This window comes from Adiantum capillus-veneris, chromosome 3, assembly GCF_014529385.1.
Source record: "Adiantum capillus-veneris isolate H3 chromosome 3, ASM1452938v2, whole genome shotgun sequence".
Classification (NCBI taxonomy): Eukaryota; Viridiplantae; Streptophyta; class Polypodiopsida; order Polypodiales; family Pteridaceae; genus Adiantum; species Adiantum capillus-veneris.
Window position 1 is genome coordinate 38,734,210 of NC_140933.1, and position 27,309 is coordinate 38,761,518.

Genomic DNA, 27,309 nt, shown 5'->3' on the forward strand with positions numbered 1-27,309 from the left:
TACGTTTTGTTTGCGGATGATACAACCTGTAACCTTTGCTTTCAGCACTATAACCAACAAAAATACATTTGACAGCCTTATCATCCAATTTTCTGCGCTGCACTTGTGGCACCAAAGCATATGCCAAACAGCCAAAAACACGCATGTGCTCAATAGAAGGCTTTCTATCATGCCATGCTTCATATGGAGTAATAGACTGCAAAGCTTTCGTAGGACACCTGTTAAGTACATAAGTGGCACACATAATGGCCTCAAGCCAAAAAGAATGCGGCAAAGCTTGACTTTTGACCATACATCGTGCCATTTCCGTCAGTGACCTGTTTTTCCTCTCAGCAACACCATTTTGCTGAGGTGTATAAGGCACTATACATTGGTGTTTTATCCCACGACTAGCCAGAAATGCATTAAATTCATGAGACATATACTCCCCCCCCTCGATCAGAACGGAGGGTGCCCATAGTACATTTCGAGACATTTTCAGCCATAGCCAGAAATTGTTTGAAGCACATAAAAACTTCGGACTTCGCTTTAAGCGGAAATACCCATGCATGCCTGGAGTAATCATCAATGAAAGTCACGAAGTACAGGTAATTGCTCAAGGACGGAGTTTGCATGGGCCCACAAACATCACTATGCACAAGCTGCAACCTGCATGTGGCCAGAACTGAACCATCCTTTGGAAACTTAGAACGCTGCATCTTACCCAAAATACAGCCTTCACAAACATGCTTGACAGGTGCTTCAAGAGGTGGCAAAGAAGCAACCATATCAGATTTCTGCAAACGCAGCAAACTGGCAAAATTCAGATGACCAAAACGTGCATGACAAAGTTTTGCATCTGAAATAGCCCTTGAATCTGCAACAGCATTTGCAAAATTTTGTCCACACTTGTCATACAAAGTGAGCTTATACAGCCCACGGCACAAAAGCCCAGATGCAACAATTTCATCACCGAAACTGAGATCATGAACTGTACATCTGTCATCCACAAATTTGACTACAAGTCCAAGTCTAGCAAGTGCGGATACAGACAAGAGATTCTTCTTGATCCCACGTACATTAAGTGCATCAACAAGTGTGAAGGAACTGCCATTAGCAACAGTGAGCACAATCTTTCCAACTCCCTGAACTGGATAAGAGGCGTTGTTGGCACAAGTGACTGAATTCCCATGAGGGACAGACTCGAGAGAGGTAAACAATTCACGATGTGAGGTAATGTGCTTTGTAGCATCACTGTCGAAATACCACACATGTGAATCTGCAGCAACTGACAAGCATGCATCATGGACAGCAGGATTGTAAGTGCACTCTGTGCTAAAAGCCCATTCTGCATCAACATCAGCAACACAGTCTCCTTTCACAGAAGACTCAACAATGGCCATTTGTAGTGGAACCAGCATTTGCAATGGAACCACCCTCTTTCTTCTTAGCCTCTTTGGCCTTCAACTTAGGACACGACTTGATCAAGTGATCATTGGCTTTACAATAATGGCAACGCATCTTCTTTTTGCCCTTATCACCAGAATTACCAGACGAAGTACTGCCAGCAGAAGCATTAGGAACAGAATTTTTGCCACTCGCAGCAGAACCATAAGAAGTGGCTGCATTACTATTACCACCCTTTCTTTGAGAAGCAATAAAAGCCTGTTCAACTGCATGCTGCCTAGTCCTGTTTTTTCTAGAAAGTGACTCTTGCAACAGCAATGTGCATAATGCATCAAACTCGACAACTTCAGGATTTCCTTGGGTCATCAGTCTCCAAGTACTAGCAAAAGTCTGGTAGGAATCTGGTAAGGCATCAAGAACAGTCTGCACAAGGGAACTGTCTGAAATGACTTCACCTGCAGAAATAAGCTGCTCATTGATATCCTTGACACTAGCAAGGAAAGTGTCCATATCATCTTCCTCATGCATAATCTTTGACTCCAACTCTTTACGCAGCAAAGCAATTTTAGCCTCATTGTGGCTTGCATAAAGACCTGCTAAAATATCCTAAGCCTGTTTTGCAGATTTTGTTGAACGGATGTGAGGAACAATGGTGCGCTTCACAGAAAACGCAATCAATGCATGAGCCTGCGCATCCTTAACATCCCAACGAGCTTGTTCTGCCGTAGGCAAAACAACTCTAACAGCTGCAATCCTTGCAGCAAGACCTGCAACATCCTCAACATCGCCTACATCTTCAAAACCAGGACGTACATCAATGCCCTGCACAATGTTCCAGACACCCTTTGACACAAGAACATGTTGCATCATATAAGCCCACATAGGGTAGTTGTCCCCATCCAACCTGTCCTCAGCAGCAAACATCTTGAACACATCTGTGTTGTTGTTGTCAGCCATGGTAAATGCTGCACCTGATGTGAAAACTGCCCGAAAATAGGAGAAACGGAGCGGAAACAACCTGTGCTATATAGCACAAACCGTAGAAGACTATAAGGCACCTGTAATGCAGAAAACGGCACTTACAGAAATTCTGCACAAAATGACGAAACAGCCTGTGCAATACTGCCTGTAGTGGAAACGGATGCCGAAATGAGCCCAAATCAAAATTCTGAGCAGACCAAGCTCTTCGAGTCTTCCCAAAATTCTTGTCGACCTGCGAACGCTCGCCAAAGCTCACTGAAATCGGAGAAAGTGAGCAGGCGTGTGCTGGAGCAGCTGGCGACTAAGCCCGGGAGGACGTGACCTACTCTGATACCAATTGTTGGAATTAGGGTTGCAGAGAAACACACACAGCTTGGAGAAGACGAAGGAAGAAGCTCAAGGCACACAATAGAGAGTGTGTTACTTAGTGTGCAATGGAAAGATAGATAGCCCTAGAGTGATGGGCGTATATACAATGCACGGGGGAAAAAACCTCCTAAAGAGGGAAAAAATGCCCCGACGGTCCTAGTGTGTTCACACACATCACTACCACATGTATATGGTAACAAGAGCACGCGAGGAACTGCAGTGTGTGCAGAGAGGGGTGGCGAAAGCCAACAGGAGAGGAAGCGCTAGCAGAACGATGAGGGAGAGAGAGAGAGCTCACGTTTTTGGGGAAAACTCAATAAGTGAGTTTTGGGTTTTCCCACTTTTATTATAAGTGACCTTTAAAAAATGTGTCCAGGTTCATACTAAAAAAATGTACAAAAAGGGGTTATTTAGGCCTTTAACCCAACATTATCACTTTACCTTGAAGCCTTCGATTTGCAACCTACCTTGACCCCTTGAGTTTCAAAGCTACATGGATTGTCAGTGTGACAATGGCTTTTGAAACAAATGATGTACATGGTATTTAAAGTGAGCTCAAATCAAGTACATGCTACATAAATGTTAGAGCTGTACAGATTGTCAGTTTGGCAATTGCTCTTATGGAATGTCCAAAAGTATGGTTAGTGCTATAGAAGTGAGTGTTTCTTGTCAGTTTGTCAAGGATACAGTAATTGCTTCTATTAAAGGGTACATGTATAACTGCATTCTTAAACTGTCGGTTTGGGTATGCTCGAAAGTGTTACTGGGCCCAATGTGTACTATAAGACAGTGGCAAAATGTGTAGCTACCATTTTGTCATTGGAAAGTTAGTGACTCGACGCAATCGCAGAGTGCGAAGCTACCACTGTCATTGGGACAGGGTTCACACACGCAGGCAATACATGTGTCGACGAGGCGTTGAATACACCAACGTTGACAATGAGCATGTATGTGTCGTACATGTGTCGACAGGTGTTGAATACATCAGTGTTGTCTGTGAGCATGTACGACATAGATGCAAACGAGGACGTTTGAGATTTCAAGAGAGAGGTATGTCACCAGCGTGTGACTACTATCTATCCTTTTTGTTGATTTCTTTCTTATTATTTATTTACTTTCACTTTTTGGAAACACCCCTCGGAAAATCTAACTGCCATGCATTGCATAGCTAGTGTGGAACTGTTCAGAGGGAGTCCAGGCCTGAGGGCAAGAGAGCACTAAGGTTGGACAAGGACTATGGTTACCCAAAGTGGGGTCATTCACTAGACAAAGTGGAATCCTTTGCTACAAAGGCTACATTTCAATTCTAGGTGTGGCTGCAGTGTACAAAGGGGGTCAGATGACCTAGAAAGATACAATGGCAACATCTCCTAAAATTTAGGGAACTGCTATTTTGGGACCTGAAAATGTGTCCGTGTCATTACCTCCGGAATGACAAGGGGAACATTTTATTACTCTGCCGTGAAGTCAACCGGGCAACCGGTCGGGAGATTTTTAGACGGCAACCCCGAAACGGGAAATAGCTTGTAAATGTGCCAAGTGGCACATTTCTATGCACTTTCCTCATGCATCAAGAAGTGGTGCTGAATTTATAGCTGGGAGGCTCATTTTGCAAGTTCCTGTCACAGGTTAAGAGCTATGGAGTGCTTCCTTTCCCTCTTATGTACAGTGCGGTGCCAGGAGTGATGCCCTGCACGCTACGCACTGCCCTCTCTCTCCCCTATGGCAGTATGTTATGCCCCTCTAGTGGGCTTTTCAATTGACCAATGTACAGTTGTGTGGGTTCATGCACGATTGCCGAGGCAAGAGCCTCTTGCACAGGTACTGGATTAGCTAGCGGCTAATCCCCCGCAAGTACAGGTGAATTCGGAGAGGGTTCACGCCAGAAATCTCATCCGATTCAAAGGGCAAGTAGCCCTACAGGTGCGGGAGCTCGAGGACTTGCTACGGATGCGACCGGCACGCGAAACCGAGCCCGAAACGGTAAATTACAGCCTGCTGTGTATTTTTGCAGGTTTAGGGTTTTGCCCCTAAATGGTCCCTAATACCCCCACGAGGTTCGGGGACGCGAGGGGACCGCTGTACAGGTGATTTGGCGCATTTTCGGGGCTGAAAACAGAGAATTCAGCGTGCTGCAGATTCTCGCCACGTTTTGCAAAGTGCCCGTATGCGTCGGGAAAGTCATTCAATGCGTGGGAATACTGACTGTGAAGGGTCCTAGTACAGTTATGCTGCCGAAATCAGGCCGGAACAGTTGCCAAGCTTGTGCAGGGAAGCTTGTAGGGAACCACAGCGTTTATTCCCTCTTTTAGACAATAAAGAACTACCGAAAGGGGCGCCTAAGTTAGGGGCCAATCTGGTGTCGTTCTTCTCATACAGGTGCAATCTAGCAACCTGTATCCCTTTCCCCTTTGTTATGTCTTGAAAGTACAGGTAATGTGGGCGACAAATTAAATGGGTGAAAGCTGTAACAGACTTGGAGACTCCAAGTCAAGAATCAACCGCGACAACAACAAATAACCACTTCAAAACAATTTACAGATCACAATAGATTTGCACTGGCTCAGCGGAGTTCCGTGCCTAGAGATATTGGTCCCAAAGACTGGCGCCCCTTTCGGTATTTCTTTTTGTATTAATCAATCATCAAAGTACAAGAGAGCGGTTAGGGTTTCACTCTCAGACTCTGCGTCCAGATGCTCTGAGAAGTGAGGCCCTCACCACTAATTTAAAGGTTACAAGGGATGCCCAAAAGCAGAGCCCCAAAAGCTTTTAAAATTAAAAGCATCAGTTCTCTCTCTCTCTCTTAGAGAGTCTTTTTCTCTTTTCTTTATAAAAAAAAGCAAAATTTGCGTCGCTCATCATTTTCCCAAAAAAAAAATAATAATAATTTTTTTTTTTTTAAGCCTCCGCAATTTCAGAAATTAGGTTTTCTGACAGAAATTAGGGTTTGCAGGAATTTTAGGGTTTTTGGCAGAAATTAGGGTTTTTGCTGTCCGCCACGTCATCACTTTGTGACATACCCCCCTCTTGAAATCATTGTAATCGACCGCAATTACGCCTGCAAAACCGACAAAAGCCATAAACCGTCTTAGCAGACACTGACTGTTAGTATCTACGTACTAGGAACACACATCTAGCACATGTACAAAATCGATAATCACATCACAAGACATCATATGACATTCAACATTCATTCGGATCTTAGACCATGATTTATCGGCAATGTAGCTAGCAATCACATCTAGGTCCAATCGGGACCTCATTTATGTCCGATTGACTAACCCCTATTGCAACCATGTCTATTCGAGATCAATCAGACCAAAATGTTGCAGTCATTTCGGCTATCAGTTCCTACACTCACAAGAAGTCAAGAACAAATCAATATCATTATCAGGAATTCCATTTCATAAAGTCATCCAGCAGAATACTGTCACCTCTCAGTATCCTTGAAGCTCAAAGAGACATCAATGACTTTAGTATCAAAATAGAGGCATCTGTTGACAAGGGAGCGGAGTGACTCCCCTCTTGTGCATCCCACTGCACCAGATCTCCGGCCAAGCTGAATTTTGGGTTCTGTTTGGAGTAGACTATGCTAAACCAAAACATCGAGGTAAAGTTTCACAATCCGAGGAGTATCTGCTAGGTCCTCCTCCTCCATCCACTTCGCATCAAATGCAGGAAAGTTCTTGAACTAAACCAAGAACCGCCTTCGGACTTTACCTTTCTTCGTATCGTTATGTGCCAAAATCTGTTGTAGAACAAGGATCTCCTCGTTTTCTTCCACTTCGGGTTGCTCATCAGGCTCTCCATCATCAGGCACATCACCCTTAACAGGGTTCAAGAGACTCACATGCAATGCATTGTGAATCCTCCAAGTATCTGGCAGTTTCAATCGGAAGGAGACATCATTTATCTTGTCAGTGGAAAGGTCCGTAGTATTGCATACTAAGCTTTGGAAAAAGCCTCTCCTTTCCCTTTTTCTTTTGTAGGCGTGCCTTCTCAAAACGTAAGAGCACCCAATCATCCTCCTTCAATTTCAAGTCGCAACGATGGTGATCCGCTGTCTTTTTCTGTCGTTCTTGAGACTCCTGCAAAGTCTCGCAAACCTTGGCAAAAGCCGTATCCAAATCTCGCGAATATTCATCCGCTTCCAATATCTAATCTTTCGTGCTCAGGAAGGATGGAACCTTCGCAGCACTTTCAACAATCTCACATGGCGTCTTTCTCGTCGAAGAGTGTATCGTGTTATTGTAGGCAAATTCCACCAAAGGTAAATTCTTTTGCCATTGAGTCTTCTGATCCAAGATACAAGACTTCAATAAATCTAAACTCACTGAATTGGCAATCTCAAATTGCTCGTCAATCTGCAAGTGGAACGATGACGAGAACTGCAACCGCGTGCCAATGTTCTCCCAAATTTCCTTCCAAAACAAACTCATTAATCTGGGGTCTCTGTCGGAGACAATCGTCTCAGACGTACCATGTAATCGGAAAATCATCGTGATCTTTCTGTGTTCTCGAGAGATCAAAAAATGAAATCCATTGCAATACTTTCCCAGGGGTGGGTGGGTATGGGTAAAGGCTGTAACAATCCCTGTGCCTTATGTCTGTCAAACTTGACCTTCTGGCATACCAAGCAACTGCGCACACACTCTTCCACATCCTTTTTGAGTCTCGGCCCAAAGAAGTATCTCTCTACCCCCTTCGCGGTAGTAGCAATGCCGCGGTGACCCGTAAAAGGTGGACAGTGGCATTCAGTCATAACCTTATCCCTCAACGGCTGTGTAACGCACAACATAGTCTTTTTCATCAAGTAGCCTTTCCGAAGGGAGTATCCAGCTATTGTCTCCCCATCCCGTATCTGTGTGAAAATATCTGCAAAATCTGTATCTGTGGCATACTGATCGACCATATCCTCGAAGCTCCTATGATGTATCGCGGAAACAGCCATAACCAACGGTTTCCGAGACAAAGCATCTGCCACCACATTCTTTTGTCCCTACACATGGACAATCTGGAAGTGGAACTGTGACAAGATGTTCGCCCACCGCATCTGCTTTTCCGAAAGCTGCTTCTGTGACAAGTAGCACAAACTTTGATGGTCTGTAAAGACAGTAAAATCCGCTCCGAGTAGGTAATGCCGCCACTGAGTAAGAGCATGGATAACCGCCAAAAGCTCTTTCTCATAGATCTGTGCTGTCATCTCCGGCCTAGAGAACAAACGGCTCTCGTAAGCTATGACATGGCCTTCTCGCATCAAGACCGCACCCAGACTACGACCACAAGCATCACAATATATTTCAAATGACTTCTGCAAGTCCGGCAAAGTCAAATCTGGTCCTGTAGTCAATTTCTCTTTCAATGTCCGAAAGGCAGTCACGTCTGTGGGTCCCCACGAAAAAGGTACTCCTTTCTGTGTCAAGGTATGCAAAGGGGAAGCAACCTCTACAAACTTTCGTATGAACCGCCTGTAGTACGAACACAGTCCCAAGAAGCTTCTAACTTCATGGACATTCCTCAAATCGGGCCAATCACGGATAGTCTCTATCTTGGCCGGGTCCATTTGCACTCCTGCTGTGCTCACACAATGTGTCCCAAAAAGTGTATCTCTGGTAGGAAAAAAAATCACTTTTCTTTGCATTAATCACTAACGTGTGATTTCGTAATGCCTGAAAGACTTGAAGCAGATGATCTCTGTGTTCTGCCTCATTCTTGGAGAAAACAATGACGTCGTCAAAGAAAGTGCCAACAAATACCTTGTACTCTCGAAAAATCCTGTCCATCATCCGGTTAAATGTCGCACGAGCATTGGTTAAGCCAAAAGGCATCACCAAAAACTCAAATAACCCAAAAGTGGTCCGAAAAGTTGTCTTGTAGACATCTCTCGGTGCTATCCTGATCTGATGATATCCACTCTTCAAGTCAATCCTGCTAAAGCACGAGGATCCCTGTAACCTGTCGAATTTATCATCGATCCTAGGAATCGGAAATCTGTTCTTGATGGTGATTTGTTGAGAGCTCTATAATCGATGCACATTCTCCAAGATCCGTCTGTCTTCAAAACCAACAACACTGGAGAGCAATACGGTGAAGTACTAGGTTGGACAAGACCCTTTTCCAAGAGGTCTTTCACTGGGCTCATAATCTTTTCATTCTGTACTCGGCTCACACGGTAAGGTGGCCGATTCGGTGGCATGCTTCCAGGTATCAGATCAATGGTTTGATCTTCAGGCCCTCTGAAAAGCAATCGGCATGAGTGTGGAGAAAAAAAATCTTGGCGTTCTTTTGATCAGGTCAAAACATATTCAACCTTTATCCATCGTTCAGTTCTCTCCCAAAAGAACGAGTAAGAAACTAAAGTTCATCAAGTACAATCTCTAAGCCCTTCATTTATCAAAGTCGCTTTCTCGGCTCGGTAGTCAACCACGGTGTAGTTCATGTGGTACCAAGGGATCCTGAGTAGAACGTCACTCGTGTGCCCTGAACACCCCTGTCATTGCAAACAAAGTTTGCCAATGCTCGGTGTAATGGCAACATCCCATCCGGGTGCCAGTCGAACTACCTCCGCCTGTGGCGTCAATCTATTGGGCGTAATTCCAAATCGAGCCGCCAATTCCAAGTGAAAAGAAGTTGGCCTTGGCTCCTTCAAAAGAGCTTCCTAATCCGTCACTTTGTCCCAAAAGCGGCAAAGTTTGTACTTTCATTCATTAGATTCGGTGCAGGTCCCACGCCATGTGGTACCAATTCTGCTTTTCTATCTGCCTTTTCTGCCACATTCCTCAGCTGCTCTCGAACTCTCAGGCCTGTCGTCGTCTTTATCATTGTGTTCTTTCTATGCCTTTTTAGGACACTTCGCGGAGATATGTCCATGTTCCCCACATCCAAAGCACTTCCCCTCTCTGATGAAGCGAGCTCTCTCCTCGGGAGTAAGCTTAGGTCGTGCATCCTTTTTCTCTGGGTTGCTCTTTTTCTTTCTACTTTCATTCCCAGAAGTCTGTTCGGCTCGTTGTGTCATGGCCTTATCTGTGGGGTAGGTCAAACTGCCAGAGTGAATGGCAAAGCCCCGCTTCGCATGACTCATCAACTCCTAAATAGAAGTTGACTTCTATTCCAAGCAGTGATCTCGGATCTCTGTAGGTAGACCCAAGGTAATGTAAAGAATGAGGATTCAAAAGAGCTACACAAGACAAGCACAGAGCACACAGAGATGGAAAGCTTCTTCTTCTTCTTACAGAAAAGAGAGTACAAAATGACTTAGTGCTAAAACTGAAAAGTAGCACATATGTACATGCGGTCACTAAGTGTGAACTCGCTAGAAGCGTACTAGGCTGGCACTATAAGTGTAATCCAGCTGTAGAATCACTGGCAGAGATCCTCCGTGTCGGTCACCTAACGCGCCAGTGAGTAAATGCCATAAGCGGCCAAGACCCGTAGTGGATGCCAGCTCAAGATGTAGAGCTCGATATCTCAACACTCCCCCTCGAGCTCTGCATGTCGCAGAGTCCAATCATAGTCCGGAAACGTCGAAGCTTCTAAGCTCCGAGGACCTTGGTAAAGATATCCGCTATCTGCTCCTCTGTGCTGACGTAAACCAAGTCGATGTCGCCTGCCAACACTCGCTCTCGAACGTAGTGGTAATGGACCTCTATGTGCTTAGTCCTGGCGTGGAACACTGGGTTCCTAGCCAGCTGCATGCTGCTGAGGTTGTCACAATGGATGACAATTTGCTGGTCCACCTGCACTCCCAAGTCCTCAAATAATGTGCGTAGCCAAGCTACTTCGCACGCCGTAACTGCTGCACCTCTGTACTGGGCCTCTGTGCTCGATAAAGCAACCGTAGGCTGCTTTTTGCTGCTCCAAGTAACAACAGCACTCCCAAAAGAGAACATGAAGCCACTCGTAGATCTCCTATCAACAATGCTACCTGCCCAATCTGCATTTGTATACCCATACAATGCTAATGGCGCATCTGCTGCATAGAACAATGCGTAGTCAAGAGTCCCTTGCACATACCGAAGTGTGCGTCGTACTCCATCCAAATGTGGTTTCCTCGGAAGCTGCATGAACTGACTCTCCAAGCCTACTGTGTAGCTCAAGTCTGGCCTCGTGATAGTCAAGTAGATTAGACTACCCACTACCCACAATCTTCCTATACATATTGACATCCTCAACAACATCACCCTTCTCTGCACTCAGCTTTGCATTCACATCCAAGGGAATAGAAATTGGCTTACCATAAGCTATACCATACTTTGACAACATGTCCAAAGCATATTGTCTCTGTGACAGCCATACACCCTCTGGAGTCCTGATCACCTCAATACCAAGAAAGTAGTGCAACTCGCCAAATCTTTCATTTCAAACTCCTGTTTGAGAAGACCCTTCACATGGTCAATCTCCATAGCATTGTCACCCACAATAATAAGGTCATCTACATATATGGTAATGACCACAATCCCCACATCACTCTCACGTACATAGAGTGAATGATCAGCATGAGCTCTCCTAAACCCAATACTGACAAGATACTTGGCAATCCTGTCATACCATGCTCTAGAGCCCTTCTTCAAACCATACAAAGCTTTGAGAAGTCTGCATATATAATCTGGGTAACCTGGATCGACATAACCAGGTGGCTGATCCATATACACTTCCTCTTGCAACTCACCATTCAAGAAGGCATTCTTTACATCCATTTGATGCATAATCCATCCTCTAGATGCAGCCACTGCTATGACAACTCTCACAGTCGTCATCTTTGCCACTGGAGCAAAGGTCTCCTCATAGTCTATGCCATACGTCTGTGCATAACCCTTTGAGACCAGCCTTGCCTTGTGACGCTCAATGTTACCATCAGCCTTATGCTTAGTTTTATACACCCATTTACAGCCAATAGCTTTCTTGCCACTTGGCAATGGCACCAACTCCCATGTGTCGTTTGCTTCCAATGCAGCCATCTCTTCATTCATTGCATCATCCCAATGCACATTTTCAACTGCATCCTCAAAACATGTGGGCTCCACATCATGTATCACCTTAGCCATGTAGGCTTGGTGATGCGCTAGATACCCATCATAAGTCAATTTCTGAACTGGATTTCTGACTCTGTTAGATCTGCGCAGTCCTGGGTCACTCCTTTGCCCTCTAGCATCTTCTTGTACTTTCCTTACACCAGGTGTCCTGACAGCCGGAATTCCAAATTCCTCATCAAGACTTTGTTCAGAACCATCTGAACCCATGTCTACATGTGAAAAACCTGATGATGCATCAGCCATAAAGGGAGGTTCATCAACCTTTTCCTTTCCTTTTCGTGATACGTTCCCTGTACCTGCTGGTGGAGTAACCTGCGTACGTAGTCTACCGTTCCATGGCTTCTCAACAAAGCCACGAGAAGAGGACTCTTGTGGTCCACTCAAAACCTGTGACTGTGGCCTCACATTTTGTACAACCACATCATCTTTTACATCAGCCCCAATAGTGCCATGTGCATTACTGTACCAGCTGCTCATCTCATCAAAGACTACATCTCTGCTCACTCGTAATTCTCGTGTAGTAGGATTGTAGCACCTGTACCCCTTTTGTTCAAGAGAATATCCCACAAGAATACATTTCTCTGCTTTAGGATCCAATTTCCTACGCAACTCATCTAGTACATGCACGTAAGCTATGCAGCCAAACACTTTCAAGTGTGCCAAATCAAGCTTTGTACCTGTAAACTTTTCCTCAGGCGTTACATCATGCACCGCAGCTGTAGGTGTCCTGTTCATAATGTACACAGCCATATTTACAGCTTCAGCCCAGAAATGATGAGGCATGTTCTTCTCATTCATCAATGCACGTGCAACCTCTGCAATGTGCCTGTTTTTCCTTTCTGCGACCCCATTCTGTTGTGGAGTATATCTGCATGTAAACTGCCTGCGTATACCATGCATTCGCAGAAAATCTGAAAAATCATTGGAGAAGTACTCTCCCCCTCCATCTGACCTCAATGTCTTGATTTACATATCTGTCTCCTTCTCAATCATGACTTTGAAGTCCTGAAAGTGACCAAACACTTCACTTTTGTTACGCATGAAGTAGACCCATACTTTCCTTGTATGGTCATCAATGAAAGAAACATAATACCTGCAACCATGTATACTTGCAGTATCGGTTGGACCCCAAACATCTGTGTGCAACACCTCAAGTGGCTTTTTACATACATTGCGCTCATGTGGAAATGAACCCTTTGATTGTTTTCCAAACTGGCATGCTGCACACACTTTATGCATACCATCCACCTTGAATTTGGACAAACCTTTTACAATCTATTTTGATTGCATGCTACGCAATCTCTGCTCATTGACATGGCCAATGCGTTTGTGCCAAATGTCAACATCAGCCACAACACCTGTGCCCTGTGCAAATAATGCAGCTTTTACCTCAGACATGTCTACATTCAGCGTAAACATTCTCCCCACACATTTGCCCTCTGTGATCAGCTTACAGCCATTCTGGAAATCTTCTACATAACAGCCATTCGGATTGAAACGAACCTGCAAACCCTGCTCAACCATTTGTCCAACAGAAACAAAATTCTTTGTAATGTTTGGGACATGAAGTACATCTGCTAAGTACTTTGATTTCCCACTCTTCGTATTTAGAGGTATGTCCCCTACATGAGCAATGGGGTGAGATGTGTCATCTCCTGTCTGCACATAGCCTGATACATCTGGTTTGCGCATATCTCTAAACCACTCTCCACGAGACATCATGTGATTAGAGGCACCTAAATCCACATACCAAACATCATCTTGGGTGGAATTCTCTACAGTCATTGTATTCATTACATGCTGTATAACAAGCATGCGCTCGTTTTTGTTGTCATCTGCATCTCTGCTAGTAGATGCATAGTTGCCCTGTTCTCTCTTTCCACTTGCTTTTCCCTTTGGACAGTCACGTGACATGTGACCTCTTTCACCACAAGTCCAACATTCTCTGCTATCTGCAATATGTTGCTGCCTGCTTGATCCTGCACCACGAAATTAGGGTTTGCAAGAATTTTAGGGTTTCTGACAGAAATTAGGGTTTCTGTTGTCCGCCACGTCATCACTTTGTGACAGAGAGGTTGTTCCTCTTAACCTGATTTAGCTCCGACTTTAGTTGAAGCTTCTTGGCCTTGGTGTTCACCTCGAACACTCTGCTTAAGTTTTTCCATGCAATGGCGGGGGTTTCAGCATCCTGTAGATAGCCCATCATGCCATCAGTGATGCTCATAGAAAGCCAATATATCACTTTGCTTTGGCCTTGTTGCCAGTCCCTCAAAGATTTCCTTTGTTCTGCTGTAGCATTTGCCTCGGGAATCTCTGGTTCCTTTTCATTGTCTCCTTCTACATAGTCCCAATAACCTTTTCCTTTTAGGAAATTTGTTATTCTGAACTTCCATGCAGGGTAGTTATTTTTCTCAAGCTTCTCAGTGACAATCTGACTCAAACCGTCAGACATCTTGAAGCCCTAAGACAAAATAATTGCAATCTACAAAAACCTGCAAATCTGTTGAACCTGCTATCGTGGTACCTGTAACGCTTTCTACACTCAACGAGTGTCCACAATCAAGCGTACATACAACCACTGTACTTGTACAGTAAATCTCTGTGTACTGCACTTGGGAGACCTGTTCATAAACTTATACGAAAAACTTGTCGTGGATTGCGAACGAAGGGATTGTGATGCTCTTTCTCTCTTAGCCTCTCTTGCCTGCACCAGGCTCTAATACCATGTAAAGAATGAGGATTCAAGAGAGCTACACAAGACAAGCACAAAGCACACAGAGATGGAAAGCTTCTTCTTCTTCTTCTTACAAAAAAGAGAGTACAAAATGACTTAGTGCTAAAACTGAAAAGTAGCACATATGTACATGCGGTCACTAAGTGTGAACTCGCTAGAAGCGTACTAGGCTGGCACTATAAGTGTAGTCCAGCTGTAGAATCACTGGCACAGATCCTCTGTGTCGATCACCTAACGCGCCAGTGAGTAAATGCCGTAAGCGGCCAAGACCCGTAGTGAATGCCAGCTCAAGATCTAAAGCTCGACATCTCAACAGGTAAACCGTTCAATCTGTTCTCTGAACGAGATCTTCTTGAATGAAGAGGCGGGTAGAAAAGAGCTCCAGAATCTTTCACAGTAAGTATTGACTGTATCGCTCTTGGTCATCCGAAGATGGTTCCAAGCAGCTCGTATATCTCGTTCATATTCTTGCGTCAACCAAGAAGAAATAAAAAGCTTTTCAAATTTCAGCCATTTAACTGGCGCACTCTTGTTTAAAAGAAGCGTGGACCACCAAGTACGAGCATTCCCCTTAAGGTAAGAGGTAGCTCTCCAAATCTTGGAGTGCTCTGAATAGCGTCCTCCCGCGAAAGCGATGTCAAACTGCTGTATAAAAGACAAAGCCTTCGAAGCATCTGAGTATCCTGAAAAAGTATCAAACTTTATCGAGTGGCCACCTTCCTTAAACGCTCGGACTTTCTTGCTTTTATCTTCGAGAAAGTCATACTGGTTGGCTTTGTAAAAATTCTTCTTGTTCGCATAAAAGTTTCCGTCATCGGAATCTGAGCTGTCTGTAGACCAGTCCGCAATAGAACTGTCACTCTCTGGGCAAGACGTAGCCTTCTTTGCCTTTTTCTTGCCCTTTCCGAAGCGTTGTTTCTTGCTTCGCTTTTTACCTTTTCTGTCTTTTTCGCTCGAATCCGAGGAGCTAGAAGAACTATCAGAAGAAGAAGAAGAAGAACTGGGTAGGTCTTCAAACTTGACGTGCTTCTTCAATTTCTTTGCCTTGTCAAATGTCGACCGACGACCCAAATATCCTAGGAAGTCAGTGCCTTTCTTTTGCTTTTTTTGCCGTGCTTTTCGCCTTTCTTTTGCACGTCGAAAAGCTGAGCAATCCATGCATCAACCACGTTCTCCTGTTCCTTCTCCGTATATTTCTTGGAGGCAGAAGGTTTCTTGAGAGCGGGTTTCGGGAGTGGTGTTGTGGTTCTTTCCCACTCCATCTGTACCTCTTCCAAAGAGGTCTGGTTCATATATTTTGCCATCTTTGGGTCCTTGGCAAAATTGAGAATCATCTTTGTTGCATCGCCTATCAATTGACGACGCTCCATCTCTTGCTGCTCCGCCTGAGTAGGCCTAGGCGGGCCATACTCTCTGTCTGAATCTTTGATGTGATCCCAGCCCGCATCTCCAGATGCAGAGGGAGTCGACTGATCATTGCCTGAAGCCATAGGTGCCGCGGAAAAAAATTTCGGGGATCGGATTTCCCGTAGAAGAGAAATCCGCCGTGCTCTGATACCACTATAACAAACTTGGACACTCCAAGTCAAGAATCAACCGCGACAGCACCAAATAACCACTTCAAAACAATTCACAGATCACAATAGATTTGCACTGGCCCGGCGGAGTTCCGTGCCTAGAGATATTGGCCCCAAAGACTGGCGCCCCTTTCGGTATTTCTTTTTGTATTAATCAATCATCAAAGTACAAGAGAGCGGTTAGGGTTTCACTCTCAGACTCTGCGTCCAGAATGCTCTGAGAAGTGAGGCCCTCACTACTAATTTAAAGGTTACAAGGGATGCCCAAAAGCAGAGCCCCAAAAGCTTTTAAAATAAAAAGCATCAGTTCTCTCTCTCTTAGAGAGTCTTTTTCTCTTTTTTTTATAAAAAAAAGCAAAATTCGCGTCGCTCATCATTTTCCCAAAAAAAAAAAAAAAAAGCCTCCGCAATTTCCGAAAAATAGGGTTTCTGGCAGATATTAGGGTTTGCAAGAATTTTAGGGTTTTTGGCAAAAATTAGGGTTTCTGTTGTCGGCCATGTCATCACTTTGTGACAAAAGCAAATAAGGTTTAAGTCTAAAGTCTACCACCCTTTTTGAAAGTACAGGCCGGTTTCACCCATGGTACACACACTAGCTAGGGCTGCTGGCTGAATTGCCAACTGCAACGACACGTGGTAGCGCACAGTACGGACAAGCCCTAGAAAAGGCAGCAGTGACACGTGGCAAGATTTCCAAAATTCCCGCTGAAGTGATGACTTGGCCTGCTGTATGGACGCACTGCTGACGTGGCAGCTTTTGTGTGGACAGTCTTGAGGCAGATTTGGGGACTGCTTTTCTACGCAATTGCAACAGAGAGGGAGAGAGAGCCAACTTTTGCTTTATTTAGGGGCTCAAGAGAGCTTGAGAGAGAAAAGCACTTTCTCCTTTATTTTTTTCAAGCTTTTGATTTTCAGCTTTTGGGGCTCTGCTTTTACATCCCATGTAAACCTTTAAATATGTGGGCAGGGCCTCACAACTCAAAGCATCTGGACGCAGAGTCTAAGTGTGAGCGCTTGCCCGCACTCTTGTACTTTGAACACAGATTAATACAAAAAGAAATACCGAAAGGGGCACCAGTCTTTGGGGCCAATATCTCTAGACACGGAGCTCCGTCTGTCGAATCAATTGTAAACTATGAACTGTTTTGAAGTGTTTATTTGTGTTGTCGCGGTAGATTCTCGACTTGGAGTGTCCAAGTCTGTTACAGCTCATAGTGGACTGAAGTTGATGAAATAGTCAAAGCGGAGCGACCACGGCACCTCGCAACCCGGAATATTGGATACACCTCGAAGAATGATATTGTCGACCAGTCTTTAAGCATTCTTTCAATGATGTCTACAACGGTTGATAAATCAAGGCCTATGGACAACTCCCAACCTAAGATTCCACTTCCCCTAGAACTAAATCCGTCTTGGTTCCTATATCCTAGAGCAGTGAACACTGAACACACCTTGTCACCTTGTTTCTTGAACAATGAGCAGAGACTGCTTCTATAAATCTTAGAGCGACAACCATAAACACATCACACCCAAGCCATCCACCATCAACTCACGAACACATCAAGACCGTAGAACACACGTCGCCCAAGATAGCCAGGTTACAAAGCCAATTGTCTATTCTAGGAATCACCAACATATGATGCTCAAGGAACTCGGTTGGAGCACTAGGTTCCCCCCTTTGCCTGTCACGTGCCGGACCCGACAAAAGCGATTGAGAGGGGTTATCCTATATGGTTATGAGAAAATAATCACCCCCTCATCCCTCTATGCATCGATAGGCGAGGAAGCTGGTATGAATAACTGCTCCCAATTCAAGAGAAACTTCAGTCAACCATCCATCTAAGCATCTTGATCTTGGAACAAATCAGCCAGCTCTATCACATATAGATGTGCATGTGGACAAGCTAACTCCTCCTAGAGCTTAGGACAGCCTAAGAAGTGTTATAGCACCATTGTGAGCCTATATGCAGGACGTGCATGTCCACGCACTTTAGAATAGTTGCATGCCCTCTGATTGCACATGAGCACAGCCAGTATCTTCTAGGTGTAGGCACTAGGGAGTGTTCCCATAGTCTAGCATTAGTATCTGACCTAGGTAGTTTGGCAGCATATGAAGCACCTCTTATTAATAGTGCCTACATTATTAAGCAACCCAGCATTTTCTAGTCATGGGGTTTTTTCCAGCCCCATTGCACTACCCGACCCAATTCCCATGCTTTATAAAGCTGATCGCTAGGGTCACCACTCAGAACATAAGTCAGTACCCAATACCCAATACTTGTCAAAGGTGGCAGTGAAAGATGCAATGAAGACGAGAACTAGCTCTTGATCCGGTGGACACCTCGACTCCTATCTAGAACACCTGCATTGCCAAACACATGAACAAGGCACACATGTGGAGAAGAGAGATGACTAAGGTAGAAAGAGAAAGGACATATAAGAATGTGAGAGAGATAGATAGATAGATAGATAGATTGTATTATCGTCCACGGAGGTCAGATATGACCTATGGGACCAAAAACAAAACATTACAAACGTGAGGGGATTGTGTGATGCATCTCAGTTAAGGACTGAGGGTCCAAAAAGAAAGTTAAGATAAGATAAGATGAACAAAATCTATGCAGAAGGAGGTGAGGAGGGAACCGGTTTGGGAGTTCGAAACTCTTGAATAATGGCTCTACCTCCTCCGTAGACTGCCCATTTTCCTGCTATGCGCGCTTCTCGCATCTTCTGTAGTTCTGCCTTCTTTTGTTTGAGCTGGGTGGGTGTGAGATCTTCGGCAAACCAAATTTTTGTGTCTTTGAGAAGCTTCGATTGCTCAAGGAGCTTGACTCGATCCGCTTTGGTCTTGAAGGTAAGAATTGCATGGTTGGTGCGATGCTCGTAAGCGAGAGTGGTGATTGACGCTGGATCCCATTGTATCATGGGGGTTGTTGTTCGGATGCGAGCGAAAGACTCGTGGAACTTGGGGTCCTCCTTTCCTTGCCAATCGCTCGGGAGCCCGCCAATGCGGACATTGAGAGCAATAACATCTTATCGTTGTGGTTCGCGTAGCATGGACGCCACCCGATCTTCAACTTTGTGGAAAATGACATCTTGCACTTGAGTTTTTACCTTCTCTGTGAGGATGATTTCCGTCTCCGTATTGAGCTGGATTTCCTTTTGTTCCGTCTTTCCCTTGTTGGAGTCCTCCACAATTGTGAGGCGAGACTCGATGGCTGCGAGTCTTTCCTTCAAGGCGTCATTTTCCTTGCGAAGTCTTTCGACTTCATGTTGAAGCCGAGCCATGCTGTCCACCTTGGGGGGTGTTGCCACGACACCGGCAAATGTGGGCTTCCCGTGAGAAGAGGCCCGAGTGGCCATGGTGGGCACTTGATCAAGAAAGAAAATCACATTAAGGGTTTATACTCAGTTTAAGTAAACGAAGCCTCTCTGTGAGACCCGATACTCAATTAAATTAAAAGAAAAGAAGCCTCTCTGTGCTAGCAGGTCGAGACCCGGGTGAGAGGAGGCTGAGACTGGCGGGGCTGAGCTTGGGCGGGTGGCCGGGCGAGTAGGGGCAGAAACTGGCGAGCAGGGTCGAGGCTGCAGAGAGCGAGAGTGCACGCGAGCATAGCAGGGGCGGGGTTACTACTGGAGGTGGGGAGCAGGGCTCTGTGGCCTCCCCTAGGGCTGCCCCCTCACCCAAGGAAGACAGGAGTCATAAGAGGCTAGGGTTCGAGCAGGGTCGAGGCTGCACAGGGGAGAGAGAGAGAGAGAGAGAGAGAGAGAGAGAGAGATCTGGGAAAGGCTCTCCATGCTGATAATAATCTGCTCATACAAGTGTCCAAGGGTAGTCCGGCATAGAATTGACATGCCAACTGGATAGCCCTGAGGTGTACACAACTATGACTGCTATTGACACGTGACACTGCCAACTGCTCCTACACATGAGACCACTGACATGACGACAACATGGGCGACGACCCCAACACTGATCCACCTCCTGGCATCAAGGAAGAACCGGAGAGAGAGAGAGAGAGAGAGAGAGAGAGAGAGAGAACTAAATCTCTACTCTCCTAGGCCGGCACACAAGAATGGTGCTATGCCTCTGATTGAGATGCCCACAAGATGGGCCGCCTTGAGAGGAAAACTCAAGGGGAAGATCTCCTGCCCATCTCTCCTAGCAAGGGATCGCCTCCACAAGAAGGCCGTCATTATCAACAGACCCCACCGTGGCTGCCCACCAAAAAATGTTGAGGGCTGCCAGGCAAAAACGCTAGGAGTGCTGGTGAAAACGCTAGGCATGTTTGCTACGGAAAACGCTTTGCTGTCTAGACTCTGCCGATGACCTCCGCCTGCTTCCCCCTCGGGTGCCCATGAGAGGGCGCACCCCCACACTAGGGCTGAATGCATGACACAGGAGGTGACCTCCCATACTCCATATATACTCCTTGTCCCTCGCTGCCCAACCCAGCCTCCAAGCTCCACGAACCAATAAATAGGGAGAGAAATAGGAGAGGGGCACCAGATGCTTGGGGAAAAATATGGGAGACTAGAATAAAATATCCCACGCCTCCAAGAGCCAACTAGACATGGAACCAAGCCTAAAATCCAAGGCTAAACATGGCTAGACACAATCCAACATGAGAAACCTACCTCACAATGGCCGGCGGACACAGCCACAAAACAACCCTCATTCCCTAACACCTGTCCCTGGGAGAAACTAGGACCGATTGGACGAATCCACAAAGATGCCAAGAATCCAGCTCTATCACGAATCTCCTCAAGCCAACCAACTCACAAGTCGCACAACCGGCATCTACAGAAGGTACAGCTGCTGACTGCTCCAAGAGAATGCATCAAAAATGAGGGTAAAGGCATAGAATACTGGTATCCGAATCATTTCCCTACTCCAAAGTGCTCCACCTTCAAGGAAAGAGCAGAAACCTGCACCTTTGGTCATATACCACATGCCAGAATCTCCAAGCTACTACGGGAAGTCCAAGGAAAGGGAAAACTGAGGCTACTAAGGAATTATATGTCCGATGACAAAGAACCAAAGAAGTGCACCAACCATTATATACAATGATGAACTGCAAACTGTATCTGAAGGAACTTCATCAGAACTGAGAGTGAAACTATAACTGATCTTCAACTGTTTGGAACACATCCCAAGGGAGAATCACCCCACTCTCAAAGTGAATCAAGAACAAACATCCAGCAGAAAGGTACATCAATACTGAGACTGCAGCTAACATGGCAAGATCGAGAGACCCTACATCCAAGCTCTGCAAGAGAAGAACAAGGTGCTATAGAAACCCACCAAAAGGACTATCAATCATGTCCGCTGCACATGAAACCACTGGTACTGAAAGGAAGTAGTCTGCGCAAACTAACTGCCAAGCTGGCTCCACATCTCCCTCAAAAGGGAGAACACTCGAACCATGGAAAATTGTCATAACCCTCCAACAGTCTCTTTCTATGTAACTCAATCACCCTAGGTATGTGAGTCTGAAAGAAAATAGTATACCTGTAGAACCTGGAACCAAATCTGCAAGAACCAAGAAGACCGTCTCCCTTCTTTGAAGAATGCCATGGCTAACTATAATTGGTTCCTAGTCCGAGAAGGACCACTATCCACCTGTACAAAATAACATGTCGGTCTTAAGGATAAGGGAAGTAGGTGTTTCTCTAATCCTATGTGCATGTGGACAAGCTGCTTCAGGTCTAGGGTTCAGGTCAGCTTAGGAAGTGTTCTAGCACCTATGTGAGCCTGTGCGCAGGCCGTTCATGTCCAGGCACATAGAGTAGTTGCATATCCTCTGGTTGCACACAACAAAATCATCAGCATCACATTCAGTACCCATCACGAGCATTTTACAGTGCATAGAACCCATTTTCCCAAAGTACTCATTTTTCACTTATTTATTAATAAGTGACTTTTGTTGGAAAAGTGAGTAGGGCAAATTTGCTAAGGCAGTATAAAAGAAACCTAGCGCTAGCACTTTCTGGCAGAAGAGGTAGAAGAAGTTCTAGCAACTTGCAATGCACCTTCTCAGCAAGACTGGAAGGAGGCCCTAGCGTTTTCAGCCAACAGAACAGAGACAGCGTTTTTGGGGGATTCTCTCCCTAGCGTTTTCAGCAGCAGATTCAGCCTAGCGTTTTTCATCAGTAGCAGATTCAGCCTGGCGTTTTTCAGTTTGCAGACCTAGCCTAGCGTTTGCAGTTTTCGATGTCAGATCAACCGCAGCACTTCAACGTTTTCAGTTTCCAACACTTAGCCACAGTAGATTCAGCCCTAGCCTCGTAGATCTCACCTACCTGCAGCGGATCCTCGCCGTACCGCCGAGTCAGCCAGTGTTTTCGGATTCAGCCCGCTGTCCGCAAATTTCAGCATCTCAGTTTTCAGTGCATCGTCGTCGCGTCGTCGCCATTGCCGTCCTCGCTGACACAGTGTCAGCACTCAACAGAAAGTCAACATTTTGCAGATTGCAGCATTTCAGCCCTAGCGTTTTCCTCGTCGTCATGATTGTAGTCGACATTGTCGACAAGTCCATTGCATCTAGACCATTGTACCAGATTTGTGCAATCTATATCATAGACCTCTCGCCATAGAGAGGGGGGCCCTTGGAGGAGGGTTTTAGAACGTCTGGTGTCGTATTCTTCTCTCTCTCAGTCTCAGCACCTTAATTCATAGTAGCATTCACTTTGTTTGTGATAATTGCATTCTCTCTCTAAAGAACGGAAGGCTCTGCCTTCCGTAAGTAAAAGGGACCCTTGAGCACATTTCGGAGCACTCATCTTGAGCAAGATCAACATTCACTTCCCTTGCACCTTTGTCACGTGCACATCTAACCCTATGTGCATGTGGACAAGCTACTTCATGACAAGGGTTCAGTTAGCTTAGGAAGTGTTCTGGCACCTTTGTGAGCCTATTCGCAGACCGTGATGTCTAGACACTTAAGAGTAGATGGCATATCTTCTGGCTGCACACAGCATGATCATCAACATTACCATCAAAACCCATCAAGAGCATTTTACAATGCACAGAACCTATTTTCCCTATTTTAGCCATTTTTCACTTATTATTAATACGTGACTTTGTTGGGAAACTGGGTAGGGCAATTTTGATAAGTGACTATATAAGAAAAGCTAGTGCTAGCACTTTCTGGCATAAGAGACAGCAGGTACCAAGTGTCTGGCAGTGCACCTTCTCAGCAAGAACCCCGACGGAACAACCTAGCGTTTTCAGCCATCAAGAACAGCATAGCGTTTTCAGCATTTGCAGATCACTCCCAATGTTTTACAAGTTGCAGATTAGCTTGACGACAGCAGTTTCCCTAGCGTTTTTGGAACAACAAATCAGCCTAGCGTTTTGCAGTTCCTTCGCGACAGTCCATCCCATAGCATCAGCGTTTTGCATTTTCAGCAGTTAGACTCCATACTGCAGCCCCCAAACCTCGCAAATCTCACCTTCCCGCAGCAGATCCTCGCCGCACGATCAGATCAACCAGTGTTTGCAGATTCAACCCGCTATTCGCAGATTTCAGCCTCTGCATTTTCAGCACGTCGTTGTCGCATCGTCGTCATCGCCGTCGTCACCGTCATAGAGTCACAATTCAACAGATACAAGATTTGCAGATTTCAACCCCTAGCGTTTTCAGTTTTCAGTCCGTCTCGTCGTCGCCATCATCGTCGTCGACATCGTTGGCAAGACCATTGCATTTAGACCATTGTACGAGATTTGTGCAATCAATAGCGTAGACTTCTCTCGCAATCGAGAGAGGGGCCCTTGGGGGAGGGTTTGAACTTTTCTGGTGTCGTATTCTTCTCTCTCTATCTCTCAGTCTCAGCACCTTCATTCACAGTGTCAATTCACTTTGTTTGTGATCATTGAACTCTCTCACTACAGAAACGGAACTTGAGAAGGTCTAAAACAATGGCGTTAGAAATTTCGCTTTGACCATCTGTTTAAGGATGATAAGCTGACGAAAAATCAAGCTTAGTTCCCAAATTCTCGAATAGTGCTTGCCAAAATAAACTACTCATGCGAGGATCTCTATCGTTGACAATAGTTTTTGGCAATCCATAATGTTTAAAAATCTGAGCTAGAAAGATTCTAGCCATGTGATCAGCTTTGATCGTTTTCTTAGCTGAAAGAATGTGCTTGCTTACTGAATCTGTCTATAATAGTCCAGATTGCATCATTTCCATTCTTTGATTTAAGAAGGTTTGTAATAAAATCCATGGCAATGCTTTCCCATGGTGTGTCAGGCACAAGGAGTAGCTAAAGCTTTCCATAAACTTTATGTCTGTCATATTTCACTTTTTGACATACCAAACACTCGAACATATTTTTCAATGTCCGTCCGGAGTGTTGGCCAAAAGACAAAACCTCTCAAGCGTAGTAGTAGTTGCAAAAATCCCTCGATGGCCTACATAGGAAGAATTATGTGCTTCTTCCATCACCTTATGTCTTAAGGGCTGAGCTATGCATACAGCTTGTTGATGATAGAGGGTATTATCTTTGATAGAATAAGGAGGCCTTGAATGTCGTGCTTGAAGATCAGCCTATATTGTAGCAAAATTTAGATCTTGAGGATACATCTCACCAAGAGATTCTAGTTCCTCATGAAGTTGTCAATGCAAAGAGGGAATCTGCGATGGTATTCTTGTTTCCAGAAGTGTGCAAAATCTGAAAATGGAACATTGAAAGAAAGTTGGTCCATCTCATCTACTTTTCTAATTACTTTCTCTGTGTGAGAAAGTAGCGAAGACTTTGATGATCTATCTTAATTACAAAATCAGCTCCTTAAAAAAAATGTTTCTATATGGAAAGAGCGTGAATTACTACCATTAGCTCTTTCTCATAAATGGAAGCATGCAACTCTGCATCTCTAAGGCGCCGACTTTTACAAGCTATGACGTGACCCTCTTGGTTCAAAACTGTTCCTACACAATCTCCATATGCATCGCAATACACCTCGAAAGGTTTGCGAAGATCAAGGACAGTGAGGAAGCTCGTCCAATGGATCCCAGTGTGGCCTCTAGCTTTGTTCTTGCCTGTACTCAATTACACAATGAATCTCCTAGAGTACAAGTTTAAGCTCAAGACGTGGTTTTCATTGTCACTTTGTTGTGTCTCCTCTCTCTAGATGTGATATGATTTTTGGCATAAAGTGGTTTCATGAGCTTGATCCACAAGTTAATTGGTAAGAAAACTCTCTCCCTATCGAAGGTGCCTCGTCCGTGGTCATTCGCAGTGAGTAGAATATTCATCCTTCGTCATTAATCTCTTACTCTCATGTTTTGAAAGGGGATAAAACACACAGTCCAGCAGCATCTCTCAATACACAGTCAGATAGTTTTGAAAAGAATCAATCGTTGCATGATAAGGAACGTCTCTCTGTCATTCATTTCCTTAAGCATGAGAAGTATTTTGTGTATGATAGAGATTTCAGTGTTAGTATTAATCATCAAGCCCTCAAGTGGCTCTAGCTCATGCCTAGTGCATTTTGAAGGGACCATCGAGCTAGATCATAGATGGTCCAATCTATTGAGCAATTTGAAGGTTTGATTGATTATGTTCCTAGTAAAGATAACCCAATTCCAGATGTGTTCAATCACGAACGATAGATCTTGGCCCTCGAGTTAAGGTCCACTATACCATGTATATTCCAACTGTCTCATTCATGACGGTCTCTTGTATTATGGTGCCGAAATCTGCGTGATCTCCCGCTAGAAAAGTCAATGGAATTTCATAGGCTAGTGTTTTCTATCTCTACCTAGCTCAAAGATCCTCGGTTTAATATAGTATAACCCCCTGCTGTGGTGGTGTGGATGACGGGATAGTTGTGGTTTTTGATCGATGCCTCCCTATGTAGCAGTTGCGGAGATGAATTTGTATCGCTTTCTCTCTGCGAGGAACGGTTTTAGAGGCATTGGTCTGTCGACGCCATGAGCTGACAAAGTGACTCCCCGAATAGAGTGAGAATTCTCTCTCTAATAAAGTGAACTCTATTTTCCTTATCCAAACAAAGTCCATAGGAAAGCAAGCGTAAAATCGGCAATAAACACTCGCATGCTTCATGATTGAAGTATGTTGTGTCTATCAAGTAATGGACCCATAGTTGCCTAATTTTCTCAGCTGCAAAAAGTTTGTGGCGAAGAGCATAAATACAAGCACACACTTAGAGTGGAGCCTATTTTACAATCAACCAAAAAGTGACTCCATAAGACAATTTTGGTGTCCATGCACAATTCTGAAGATTGTATAATCAGAAGATAATAAACGAAGAAAATTGTCAAATGCCTTACCACACTAAGGCTAAGTTAATAGCTCCATTCATTTAACAAGACGCAAACCGCACAAAAACCTTCATGATGACATCATTCCTTCAAAGATAACATTGTATAAGTAACAGAGAAAGCATTACATTTTGTAGCTCAAATGTGATTGCCTCATAAAGACAAAATCGTTCCAGAACCAGGCTAAGAGAGAAAGGCATACCTTGAACTTTCGCTGCAAAACATCGTAAGCATAAGTACCGCGGGCAGGGTTGAAGGGCACAATGGGCAGAGAGACAGCAGGAGGGGCGATTGCAGATTGCACTTCCTTTTTGCGCCCAAAACTCCTGCTGAAAATGCTACTCAGACTGGCCACACAACCGTTGTGATGCTCATTCCACTTCATGCCTGGTAAGAAGCCCAGAGAGAGGAGCCCGCTATCATCACGACTCTGACAACCTTCCAATGCCGCTAGTTTCACCCACCCTATTGTAACGTCGCCTCTGCGCACCATCGCTCTCTCTCTCTCTCTCTCTCTCTCTCTCTCTCTCGATCGCTCACACATCAGCTGATGAACATATGGTACATCAGAGCCCACCACTTGGCTAAGGCTAAATCAATTCAAGGCCGCTTGGCAATTGTACGTAAATTAAGAATTAAAATGATCTGCCTTGAACCTTCTACATTACTTATTCTTAAAATGATCTGCCTTGAACCTTCTACATTACTTGTCAAAATCACGTCCAGAGAGAGAAGAAGAAGAGAGTGCTCAAGTAAGGCGTCTCGACACACATTGGCACTGCTTTTCGCTCCGATTGAAGAGAGAGAGAGAGAGAGAGAGAGAGAGAGAGAGAGAGCACAGGAGAAAAACGAAACATACCTTTTTTAAAATTTCAAGGGTGCTCCATTGTACACGAGCTGAAATTCCCTTGGCATATACCCTCCCATCTTGTCGAAAGGC

General features: G+C 44.9%; 1 protein-coding gene across 1 annotated transcript in view; it reads right to left on the reverse strand.

The window, feature by feature from the left end:
- Nucleotides 1-26,971, reverse strand: part of LOC147460781 (uncharacterized) — a 101,736-nt gene extending 74,765 nt beyond the window's left edge. The window contains exon 1 of the mRNA XM_086508482.1: nt 26,572-26,971. Coding sequence (XP_086364608.1) covers nt 26,572-26,913 — 342 coding nt within the window. The 5' untranslated portion in view covers nt 26,914-26,971. The remainder of the gene's footprint in view (nt 1-26,571) is intronic.
- Nucleotides 26,972-27,309: the final 338 nt, after the last annotated feature.